General features: G+C 29.8%; 1 protein-coding gene across 1 annotated transcript; it reads right to left on the bottom strand.

Moving 5' to 3' along the window:
• On the bottom strand, positions 1-2,907 carry LOC137806502 (IAA-amino acid hydrolase ILR1-like 4). Its single transcript, XM_068606663.1, has 5 exons — positions 2,497-2,907; positions 1,520-1,645; positions 1,118-1,432; positions 852-980; positions 1-458 (listed from the first exon to the last, which is right to left on the bottom strand). Exons 1-5 carry the CDS (start codon positions 2,863-2,865, stop codon positions 78-80), a joined length of 1,320 nt encoding a protein of 439 aa, XP_068462764.1. The 5' UTR covers positions 2,866-2,907; the 3' UTR covers positions 1-77.
• Positions 2,908-13,210: the final 10,303 nt, after the last annotated feature.

The following is a 13,210-nucleotide window of genomic DNA, read 5'->3' on the forward strand; positions in this document are numbered from 1 at the left end:
TAAAGCAAATTGAATATGCATTAAGAAGAAGAAAAAAATCTTCCCTGACAGCTAGTTGTGCCAAAGAATTTGTTGAATTACAAAGAGTATGAGTTTGTTGAATAAGAATGGTATGAAAGAGCAAATGCTGCATGTATTGCAGCACCAATAGGAAGCACATCTTCGTCAATGAAAAAGTAAGGACTATGAGCAGGATATATGGATCCACTCTTCTCATTTCGTGTACCCAGAAGAATGAATGTGCCAGGTACTTTTTCCAAGTAAAATGCAAAATCTTCACTCCCAGTGAAGAGGGGAGCTAATTTTACTTTATCTTCTCCAACAATCTTACTAGAGACTTGGTGTGCTAGTTGGTATATTCTTACATCATTTGTGGTTGGAGGGATTGTGGGCTGTTCATTACCTAAGAACTCAACCTCAGCAAAACACCTATGTACTTCTGCCTGCCCTTTGATAACCTGCCCAAAAGAGGTTACAAATCCACTTAGACAAATCTCTTTCTATCTTTAGTTTTTTCTTCATAGTGACCTTATATCTAGAGTGCAAGCCCTGGAACAAAGTAAGGTGCATTGGGTGACCCCTTTAAGATTATCCTTAAAATTGACAAGTCCTGTGATTTATGTTATTCTAAATGCAAGTTCTTGAGAAAACCAAGTATAAAATTCTTCATCCTACATAATATCCACTGAAAGTTGTTTCATCTAAAAATCAATTCTGGATCTGTAATCACGTGAAATCAAACATATGACTTTGATCTAAAATCATGTTAACCAGTATTTCATTGTCATGCTGGAAATTAGTTCACAACATTTTGATAAAACAATATGGAATGGACATAACCAGATGTTTACCTCTTCTATCCTTTTCCTGAGTCCATAGAAGCTCTTTTTGCTGAATGCTCTGTAAGTACCTCCAAATGTAGCTGAATCAGGGATGATGTCGTGAGCATACCCTGCATTGATCATGGCCACAGAAAGCACCTGCCAAACTAAGATCTCTGTATAAAGTTTTGTAGAACTAATAAGTCATGAAGAGAATCAGTTGTACATACTAATTAATGCGCCAAGTTTCATCTTGCAATGTTTTTATACTACTGAATTTGAGAATTTCACTCCACCTGAGAATCCAAAGGATCAACCTCCCTCGAAACAATGTTTTGCAAGCTAATAACTGATGTTGAAGCAGCCAAAACTGGATCATAACAATGCTGGGGAACGCCTGCTAAACCCCCTTTTCCACTGATCTTTGCTTTGAAGCCTCCACATCCAGCTAAAAATTCTCCTGGCCGTGATGCAACAACACCCGTTTGATACTCTGACCCCAAGTGCAACCCAAGAATAGCCCCAACATCTTCAAGCACCTTTTCTCGGACCATTTCTTTTGCCCCTGTGCCTCTTTCCTCAGCTGGTTGGAAGATTAGAACAACAGTAGTCTGCATGTGAAGTTAAAAGTTTTCAAAGGAAGAAAGATGGATGATATATCCTAAATTCCTAATGTTCATCCTCCAATTACACTTTACCTGTAACACGTCTTTCATTTCTTGCAGTATCTTTGCAGCTCCAAGTAGCATGGCAACATGTGCATCGTGTGCACAAGCATGCATTTTTCCATCCACTTTGCTCTTATGATCCCATTCGACCCTTTCCTGTTGCCAGGCACATATGTCAAACTAACCATCAATTACTTGCCAAAATTGTCCTAGAAGATAGCATTGGTAAAGAATGTTGTGTCCCTATTCTCGGCTTAGTACAAATGTACAGTATTTCAACTGGATATACTAATATAAAATGATCAAATTCATTTATCTCATTTAGTCACAAATGGGTGGTTTGCAATATAAATGAATAAGAGATTAGAAATCTGAGTAAAAGAAGGTAGTGTGAGAGGAGTAATATAATGATACAAAAAATCCTGTAGAAGTTGTGAAAGGAAATTAACTGATTTCACCCATTATTAGAACATTGATGGTGGATTAAGGTGTGAATTTCAGTACAGGTCCCATTATAGTTATGGTCACAACTTTCCATTATAAAAACAGTACCCCAGGTTGTACTTAGTGAACTTCAACAATAATTATCTTGCCACTGTTTCCTTTTTCCATTTCTGAAAACAATTCCCAGTTACATGATCAACAAGCCTTTTTCAAAATCAATACAGGATGCTTCCTCAGATTCAAACAAAGACCAATTCCCAAGTCCAGAAGATTACAAACACAATTAAACTTTTTCCTTTCTTTTACAATTTCTGTCCACCCAGGAAACATAACTATTTGCTAGGACCCTTTTCTGATTTTGTTTTCACTAAAAGAAATAACAAAATCAATAGTTAAAACCAACCAGAGCTTAATATCCACAAACATAAGCATGAACACGTCCATCACTTGTGTCCATGTGGCATCAAAGAAGAAAAGCTTGGAAGAATAAAGTGAGGAAACAGAACAAAGACCTTAACAAAAAACACAAGACTGTGAATGGTTTGTAAAATAGCAACACTAACCTGAATTGGCAAAGCATCCATGTCTGCTCTGAGAGCAACAAAAGGAGGAGACCCAGAACCAAGTTTTGCAACCACACCAGTCCCAGCCACAGGCCACTTGTAGGAAACACCCAACTGGTCAAGCTCACGCCTGATGAGAGCACTTGTCCTGAACTCCTCATTCGCAAGTTCTGGATGTTCATGGATTTCCCTCCTTATTCTCTTCATCCATTTCACCGTGCTGGGACTGTTAGCTAGCTCGCTAATCTGCTGCTTCAGAGAAGACGAACTTTGGTTGGAAAACTCATTGATTGAAGGAGTTTGAAACGTGAAAGTGAAGCAGGTGGGTAGGAAGAGGAAAAGTAGGAGAATAAGTCTAAGATGGTCCATGTGGCCAAGTGGTAGATATGAAGCTGAAAAATGGAAAATGCTTGGTGTGATATATATATACATATATATATATATATATATATATATATATATATATATGTATGTATGTATGTATATGTATATATGAGAAGCCTTGACTAGAGTGGATTTTATTATGTCCACCATAGAGAAAATCCGACCATTCTTCTCTGTATTGGTTGGCACATCAAAACTATAGCTTTATTCTGGTAAAAGGTTATCTGATTGTGTTTGTGATTTCTTGCCCTTACCCAACTCTATATGCATTTTTTTATGCCAAACTTTTTCTTTTCTTTGTTCTCCATTGAGAGAGAATAAATTTATTTATTTTTAAATAACCCATTTAGTGCATTCATTGATAATTCAAGATAAAAAAAAACTGAGTTGGTTGGAATTCACATGTACTAAATGAAAGTTTAACTTAAAATTATTACAATGGGATCTATTATATAGTATTCTTCTATTTGGATGTACTACTAGTTATCCTATACTATAGAAGTGTGATACTTTAATATCTTTTAAAAGTATGATAATCGGTGTACAAGTAGTTACACGTTATTTGTTTGACTCTAAATTATATAATTATAAAATTATATTTTAGCCATACTTTTCTTAGATGAGTTATGGTGACGGGTGCTAAAATATCTTTTCTAATAAAATAAATAACAACTAAAGTTCTATTCTCGTAAAAAAATTCAAATTGGCATTTCACTTAAGTATTAATTTCTTTTCTTCTAAAAAGTACCAAATCAAATATCATTTTATAAAGAAGAACACTTATTGTTTTTGTAATCACATTAACTCATGTTGTGTTTGGATCTAGATGAATATTGTTCACCCAAATAAAAAAGGGGAGAAGGGGAGAGTAAACCTCGTTTGGATTTACTGGTGTATGAGAAAGTGAGGATGGGGATTTGGGGGAAAGCAGGGTTCATGGTGTTTAGACAAGGTGAAGAAAGGAGGAGAAAGACAACTAGTACATGTGGATAAGAATAAATTGTCCTCGCTTTTTATCAATGTGCATGGTTGAACGTTGCAAAGATTCTTAAAGTATATATGCATAAAGATTTCTAAATGTTGCAGAAGAATAATTTGACTATGGTTGTTGAGCATTTGAAATTGTCATTAAAAACACGTTAATGCAAATGACCTTGGTACACCTTTGGTTCATGGATTCCTTCTTTATTCTCGCTTGAGCTAGTGTTGTGGTTGGTTTCGTTTTTTATTTTTTCTTAAGGTGGTGGTGTGTGAAGTTCTTTGGTCAGTGCAACTTGAGTTGGTCTTGGTGGTTGTGAAGTGCAGTGTGGTGGTGTTCGTGTGAACAAAGGTGGTGGCCACCCTTGTGCTTTCGTGATGGTTTGTTCAAAAACAACTTTTGTATGCATTGAGGTAATCTTCCATGGCTAAAAAACCTTTAAGCGGTCATGATAAAGAAGAAGTAGAACACTTAACAATGAACTAACTCAAGAAAATTGATTAGCAATGAACAATAATCGATTATATGGTTGGCACTTTTCAAATTTTTCATAGGAAAATCGATTATGCCGCCCACATAATCAATTATGGCCTTTTTTTTTATGTCGTTGTTATGTGATTTCTGTTTTACATTGGTTGGAGTTTACATGATTTTTGCATTGTATGAAAGCCATTTTGAATATTTTATAAACCATTTACAATATACAATATTATGTGTAGGTTGATTACAAGCTGGTGAAAGGGAAATTTGAGGTTGAAAAGCTTCAGTTAATAGTTCTAGTTTGGCCAGGTGTTGTTGTTGGTTCATTATTATACTTATGACCTTGTTTTTTATTTTTTTTGTTAGATAATTTTGTTCCTATATTTTTAAAACAAGTATTGGTATCGTGTAAAGAAAGATTTTGATCTCCTACTTGTGAAATTGCACATTTTTAGTAGGTTATCTGCTTTCACTTTTCTTTATCTACTATTTTCAATATGTTTGAATAAAACAGTTTCCGTTATTATAAAAGAAGTTAATATCTATATCTATATAAAAGAGATTTTCCTTATAACCATTTTTTGGTGTATATACATTTTTTTCTATTCTACTTTTATTTAATATATCTCATTTTATTAATACAAGGAAGTATTTTGTCATTTCATATCAATTATTTAAAAAATAATATTATTTTTTAATTTTTTAAATTAGTATTAATGTATGGTTTTTATATGACTTTTCTACTTTTTTCTTAATTCCTTATTTTAAGGAAACAATAGGAAAAAAGAGAAAGCATAATCTCACATATTTTCATACCAAATCTCACATATCAAATAAAATAATTTCTGTTTTCAATCACTCTTTGCACTCCATTTTTAGCTTTTCAATTTTGACTAATCCAAAATCATTTATATATATATATATATATATATATATATATATTAAATTTCTATTATCGTAACAGTTGAGTAAAATAGGAAAATGCGGATACCCAGACGCAATTGTGCCTATGTTTCTGCTGGTTTATATAAATATTTTAATTTACAGTAAATATATGCTATATTAATAAAATACTTTTAACATGCATACTTTTGATCTGTTAGTAAAAACTGTTTGAGGTGGAAATTTGTATTTACATGTGGAAAACGTGTTTGTGTTAGCAACACACGTAGCTTAGGATTTTTAAATTATGAGATTAATTCAAAGATTAGGCAAGGTAAAAACAACAAAAGGTTAGGAACAATCATGGAAACAAGCCTAAAAAAAACTTGTGGATCATGCCTGATATCATTTTATCTTTTCTTGCTTTTAACTAAAACCACATGTTTCACTCTTCTACCAAAATATATGCTTCAATTAAATAGTTTAATTATTTGTATGGTTCCTAATGCTCTTCATTCTAGATAGCAAATTTTCCTTTTTCTTAATCACCTCTTGAACTGAAGTACAATAATAGGGTGGAATTTTGGAATTTCAAAATAAGTTTTTTCAATTGGGACCCAAAAAATAAACCTTCAACCATATCTCCTAATACATTGTTGGTTTTTTACCTTTGGCAATTCCTTAAAGTTTAACCCTCAACTTAGTGTAATTAATATTATATTAATATTATATTAATATTATTAATATTATATTCATATTATTAATATTATTAATATTATATTCATATTATTAATATTAATATTGTTAATATTTTTAATATTGTTAATATTATTAATATTATTATTAATAATAAGTATAATAAAAATCATAATAATACTAAAGAATTTGTTTGGTGTAGTGGTTAAATTTTCTTTGCTTACTGAAGGAAAAAATCCGTATGTAATGTTGATTTTACATACGGATCAAAATCTGTATGTAATAATCCATATATAATTCGCGTTTTTCTTGTAGTGGAAAGCCAAGAGCTAAGATATGTGGTGTTCTTGGCTTTTTCTTTAAGATTCTTATTTTGGTTCTTGTAATTTATGTATCTTCAAATGTTTTGAGGTAGCAATGGGTGAATTATAAGGCATTTAGAGTTGTTCTTTAATGGGTAAAGTTTGAGGAGTATATGACTAAGCAAGGTCCTCATTAAATAAAAGAAGAAAGAATAAAGAAGAGTAGAAGAGGAATTGAAGGCAACATCTTATCTTGGTTGAATTGGATTCACTTTTGGAAATTCCAATTCAAACTTTGGCATGCATAAATTTGTCGATCTTCTTAAGAAAATGTGAGGAAGATCACTTATTGAGAAAATTATTCAAGGTAATAACTCTATGAAAAAAAAAAAACATGCACATCACAAAATACTCTCAATGTTATTATTACTAAAGTTAAGTACAATGATCATATGTACTCTTTTCATATAAAAAGTCTTGCGTGTAGGAAGGAGTGATCAAACACTCCATTTCCCTAATTTTGTATCAAAACAACAAACATAAAAATAGTTAGTTAATTATATTGATAAATAACCTATCACAACATAAAACACAAGTTTTATTAGATATAATACTATTCTCTATAATTTCTAAACTCTTGAAAATATATTTTTATATATTTGTATCTCCATTTCTTGTCATTTTTCTTGAAATGAATTTTTCTTTTCTAGGATCACATCACATGATCTCCTCAACTTTGTTGATGTGCCTCTAAGGTATTATTCGCTTATTTTTGAATTAGAGACTCGTCAAATGCACTGGGTGAAGCCATTTAATGAAGGTGTTAATGAATATTCCCTTGTTTGGTTAAAGGATTTTCACCCTAACATTAGAAAAAATGGTCCTAGTATTCTTTTTGTGTTCAACCTCATGTTGTTTGATATCGAACATGTCTATAGGATCTAGTGGTTTAAGCTTATTTATCACAAAGTAGACCACTAAACAACTTGGAGAAATCCTAGAAAGATGAGATAGATCTATTTGGATGGTTGTTGGACTAATCCAATGTTGAGCCAGGGAGAGTTCATACAAACATCTTGCAATGGACTCCATTTGACCCCACTAATTAGTATTTTAACTCAAAGATGGTTTCAAGTCGAAAATTATACCTTGAGGCCCTATTAAAAATTCAAATTTGGGAACCATGTAATATGTTGGAATTGAATCTTTTGTTACCTTACTAAAAAAGGGTTCAAAATCATGTTTCTCCATTGCAGGCTCAGTTTTTGACCTCCCATGATTAGTGATTTGTGCCTTCAACAATTGTTGTAGTTCTTTATTTTTCTAGAGAAATAATTATTGTGCTCTCAAGGAGTCTTTGAAATTTGGATTCCTCGCTCTCTCTACACAATTCCTCTTCTGCTTGTTCGACAACATCAACCCTTTGGTGAGCCATCTCAATCTATTGTTGTAGATCATTCATTACTGTCATTATTCGTTATAAAGAGGAGCCTCTAATTCACTATTATCACGTGACAAGGTGTGTTTAGAACCTCTAATCCTCTTATGCTTTATAACTAGAAAATATTTAATTGGTGCAGAAATAGTTTTACCTGCACCCAATGAGAGTCAAAATTATAGAAAAATGTTATACCTAAAAGTCTCAAAGAGTTCTAGGATCTCAACCAAAATATGTCTTATTCTACTATATCCTAAGCTTATTAATAAACAAAGGACCGAATGATCCAATATCTTTATTAGTTAGTCAAACATGCACATTGTTGTCACTTGCTTCCCAAGTTACCAAGTGTCATGATCTGAATGATCTAATTTACCAGGAATTTTTCCCAAGTGGCTACGTAGTCATAATAAAGTATAATGGTTTTATAAAACCCGTGCACATGATGAAAAATAACATAATATGCAATATATACTCATTATCATGTAATAAAAAACTTAGATAAAGAGATTAAGTGTACTAATAGCAGAATAAGATATGACATACCCTTAAAGTTTGATTAAATGTTGCTAAATAACAAAACATAATTCATGAAAAAACTTTGTCTATAAGACACAATTTTATAAAAGAAAAAACATGTGAGCACAATGTGCTTCGTCTGATAAACGTATAACACATGTTGGAGATCCCACATCGACTAGAGATTAGAGCATTTAATAGTATATAAGTGGGTGCAAACCTCACCTTAAGTAGATTTTATGAGGTTGAGCTAGACTTAAAGTTCACTTCTTAATATGGTATCAGAGTCATTTCAAGTCTATCCTAGCGAGAGTTTGTTGGGCCTATCATGTCACCTGCTATCAGACCACCCATAAATATATAGTCTCATACATGCCTTATAAGCCGGTTTTATGAGGTTGAGTTAGGCTTAAAATCCACTTCTTAATAACACATGAGTGTTTTTTGCTTTGTTAGATAAGTAAAGGTCTCGTTAGACGATATGCATGCACACAACATTTTAAGCTAATGTTGTATCTAACAAAAATCTTTATGAGCTTATTCCATATTATTGAGAATGTTCTCATATCCACGTATACCAAAAAGATCTCATAAAGTACAAGTCAATGTCAAACATCTCTTGAAGGACACACTAAAGATATTTCATGACAACACACATTCTGGTGCGCCCTATGTCAACTATGGAAAGACTATCTAACCTGTACGATCCTATGTTTTAGTTCAGTTTGCTTGAAAGCTCTATGATTGAGGTTTAATAAGTGATGTCAAGTATTAGTAAGTTGCTTAAAGAAAAGATAATCATTCAACGTTTCACAAAGCGCAATTAATGTGTCCCTACATTCATCCTTAAACAAACGAAGTCTTGAAGATGTAATTTTTTTATGAAGTCTCTTAGTGGGCAAATAAAAGGATTGCAAGGCCTATTTTCTCAACTTCTTATTTAAAGAAATCTTTCAAGTTAAAGACAAGAAGGAAAAGTGATCAAGAATTGTAGAAACACTATCAATTTCATTGCTTAAAGCTTTTAGTGTCCAAAACTTCACAAGAACATTATTTGTTTGCATAACAAACCAATAATGTTTAAACCTTGTAATCGTTGAAAGACATGTTTTCTCTACCTAGTAAGAAAAGTTTTATGATCTTTTAAATCACTCTCCTGTTTACCAAACCTTTATTTAAAAGTGGTTATTTTTTAAACAATAATCATATATTTAGCAAAAATTGAGTGAATTATTCGTTTAAATATTTATCCAACTGTAGTTTATGAAGTTTTCTGCTGATAGATATGAGATACTTTAAAAAAAAAACTTGATCAACTATTTTAATGAGATTTCGTAATAACTTTTTCTTCTATTAATAAAATTCGAATAAAAAATATTGTTTAAGGACAACAAGCTTTTAATCATCCTCTTGAATTACCAGTATATAAATATTAATTATTTCTCTTAATGGTAAAACAGTTTTTAATCCTCTTGAAATATTTTAATTTTAATTGGTTTGCTCAAACCAATCAATTAAACTCTACCTTTATTTTTATAAAATATTTAAATTGGTATAAATATTTAAATTAAACTTTATTTTGAATTCATGTGCATGAGAAGACATAAGACAGTGTTAAGATGATGATCTAAACAGCCTTTGACTAATCTCTGGATTAAACAAATCAAATCATATTTATTTATTTTTGCTTTTGTTTTAAGGTTAAATTGAAGAATTTAAGGTTGAGTTTGCAGCCATGAGAAACGTGTACGGAAAAAAGCACGTTTTCCTCAATTCTAATATAAAATGTTTTATATTCAGCTGCCTAATTTGAAGGAATTATTGTAGCTGGTTCTGTCCCATCATGAGAAAAGAAAGAGATCAATTTATAATGTTATATATATTGTTGTAGACAAATTCCAGAAGCACCACTATTTTATGTGGTTTCTAATGAATCATCATATTATCAACTTTTTTTTATTCTTAAAATAGAAAATCATCAACACTTTTTGTCGAATCTTTTTTTTTTTTCCATAACCACCACTCTCATTCAATGTTATGCTTCGTAATCATTTTTTTAATAATCACACTCATCCAACGTCATAATCTCTTCAGCAGGAATATTTACAAAATGTGGTTTAATTTTTTTTTCTTCATTTTATAAAAGTTGGTTAGTTTTAAAAAATTACAAAAAATATGATAAGTCGTGTGTGGAAGGATGATTTAATTTAGCATCTCATTGAATATATAATAATGATATATAAATTAAATTTCAGAAGCAGATGCATGTTGAATTTTTTTATGTCATTTATTTTTAAAATTGTATATTTAATTATTTGTAATTGAATATAATTTAGATAGTTTATTATTATAATTTAAACAAATATTTAGTAGTAATGAATTAAAAAGTACGTATTGTTTCATTTCTAAATGTTTGAAAACATAATTCAAATTTTTTGAATTTTAATTTTCCCGCAAGTATTTTAATCACCACCAAATGCAAAAAAACAAAAATAAAAAATCATTTAAATATAAAATATTTGTTAACAATTAAGAAAGAAAATTTAGTTTACATCTATAAAAAAAAATAGCCTTTAACTAATATTGAGTTAGAAATAAGAGTGATACACAATCAACAAAAATAATTCTAACAATTTAAAAAAAAATTATTACCAACATCACTTAAAAAAATTAATGACGTGGTCACGATTATTTTTATATATAATATTATTTACAAACATTGTTAGATATACGTGTAGTGTAGTGGTTTTGCATATAGTCTTATATCTAGTCGTTACAAAGAATAACATGACGGTCTAATGCAATCCGTCATAGTTTCCCGTCAATTAACATATTGTATAAAGTAACTTTTTAAGCATGTAATTTATGTTAATTATAAATGTGGTAGTTATTTAACGTTATATAGTACATTATAATATTTAAAATTAGACATATTTTTCATAATTTAATTTATTTTAATTTCATAATTTAATTTAATCTCATAATTATTAATAAAATAATTAAACAATACACAATTTATAATAAGAAATAAAATACATTCATTCATTTTCAAATGATCAAAATTTACATGTGTTTAAAAGTACACCAAAATAACATTTGAAAAATATGTTGAAACACTATATTACAAGACACAAGTTAATCAATTATTTCACTTTATCCTACAATATTTTCACCTTGACTACCTTATCCTCAATATTTGGTAACAACTTTTGAATTTTGTCTTGTCCTTCTAAAAACAAGTCTCTAATCACATTGCAAACAAAACTCATCCCTCTAGAACTCCAGCATGGGATCTTTACATTTTTCGGTATAAAGTATCATATTCAACATTGCTTACCTCTTCATATGGTTGTTGTTTCACCAACTTTATTCCTCAATTTATGTAAGTCTCGATACGAGCTGCATTTTTACTAGTTACCTTGATTACAAATACAATAGTGACAATTAAAAAATTTGCAATTAAAAAATATATAAATCATTCTCTCTTCATTTTCCAATTAGATATGAATTTAGGAAAAAAAAAGACAATATACATGCTTGAGTTTCAAAACAAAATTCTTGTGAACAATTCCAATCAAAACCCTAAATCAACTAGAATGTATATGTTTTTTTTTATCAAAGCTCTCATGTTAGGCAAACTAGCATATAATGTTGCATAGAAACTTAATGATTATTTTTTACCCCACTTAATCTTCTTGTTTGATTTGGTCATGGAGCATCACTTCCAATATTTGGTGCCTTGAATAAATAAAAAATAATTGTAATATTAGATACCAATTTATAATTTTTTATTAATAAGAGAAACTACTTTAGATATCAATATCATTTTTTAGTTTATAAAGTAGCATCTAACTTATTCAATGTAGTAACTAATCATTTTTTTCTCTAAAATTTATTTTTATATTTAATAATTTTTTTTATAGTGTTGAAATACCAAAAATTTATATATTACAATTGCTTTCTATGTATTTTTTATATTTTAAAATATTATATAATTTGTTTATAATAGAATAAACAACCATTCAATTATTCAAACACTTTTTTATTGGGACAATTTTATTTCTTAAATAAAAAATGAAAAATTTATGGAGGCAATTTTTTATTCTTTGTAACTTGTTTCTCTCTCACTCTCTGATAGACTAGCTAATATAGCTCTGCACTAATTGAAAAAAAAAATACAAATATATGTATCAACGTGGAAAATGCTATCTTATAAGTACAAACAGTAATAACATCTTCCCAACTAGTTACATATTTTTCATACAATATTTTGATAAATTTATGTGAGCATAATGCATGAATGCATTTATCACATGGATATATAGACAGAAGATGCACACGTGTAGTGACGTCCAACCAAACATCATCGACACAATGTATTTGTAAAAGAGAAATTCAGTTATTCTCTTTGTTTGTGTAAAGTGAAGAATAAAATTGTGCAAAATATATATATATATATATATATATATATTAGCGTATATAAATTAATTTTAATTTATAAAAAACAAATTTTTTGGATGAGAAAATATCCTCTGAAATTTTTGAAAGATAACAGAAGATAGTGGTACTGATGGAAATAGTATTCCGAAAGAAGTGAAAGAAATGAAGTTTGAGTGGTGATGTCAATTGATACTTTGCTTCCAAACTGAGTTCACATTCAACTCTAATAAATCAATAACAACATGGCATTACATATGGCATTACGTCATTATGAGAACAATTACCACTGTTAAATATTACTTTCTTTATGTTTTGATGTTTGAATTTGGTAGATGTGTGGAACGAGTAAATATGTGAAAATTTAAAAGAAAGTACGAATGTGAATATGTTTGGATTCAAAACAGTAAAATTGATTTGTGAGAAAAATTTATTGAAATTTGTGAATGGTAGGATTGATAAAATAACTGTACCCTTTATTAATAACTGCACACCTTTGCACACTTTTGTTTTGGGTCTTCCATTTTTTGGGTTTTTGTTTTTCTCTTTGTAATCTGTGTTTTGCTGTTTGACATGTACATATATATATTCTTATGG

This window comes from Phaseolus vulgaris, chromosome 3, assembly GCF_000499845.2.
Source record: "Phaseolus vulgaris cultivar G19833 chromosome 3, P. vulgaris v2.0, whole genome shotgun sequence".
Taxonomy (NCBI): Eukaryota; Viridiplantae; Streptophyta; class Magnoliopsida; order Fabales; family Fabaceae; genus Phaseolus; species Phaseolus vulgaris.

Bases quoted from the DNA above. Each gene is read 5' to 3' on its own strand.
- LOC137806502 (XM_068606663.1), bottom strand. From the start codon at position 2,865: ATGGACCATCTTAGACTTATTCTCCTACTTTTCCTCTTCCTACCCACC. The intron at 1,646-2,496 runs GTTAGTGTTGCT...GCCTGGCAACAG, and splicing joins TGGATGCTTTGCCAATTCAG to GAAAGGGTCGAATGGGATCA. The intron at 1,433-1,519 runs GTAAAGTGTAAT...CTTCACATGCAG, and splicing joins AAATGAAAGACGTGTTACAG to ACTACTGTTGTTCTAATCTT.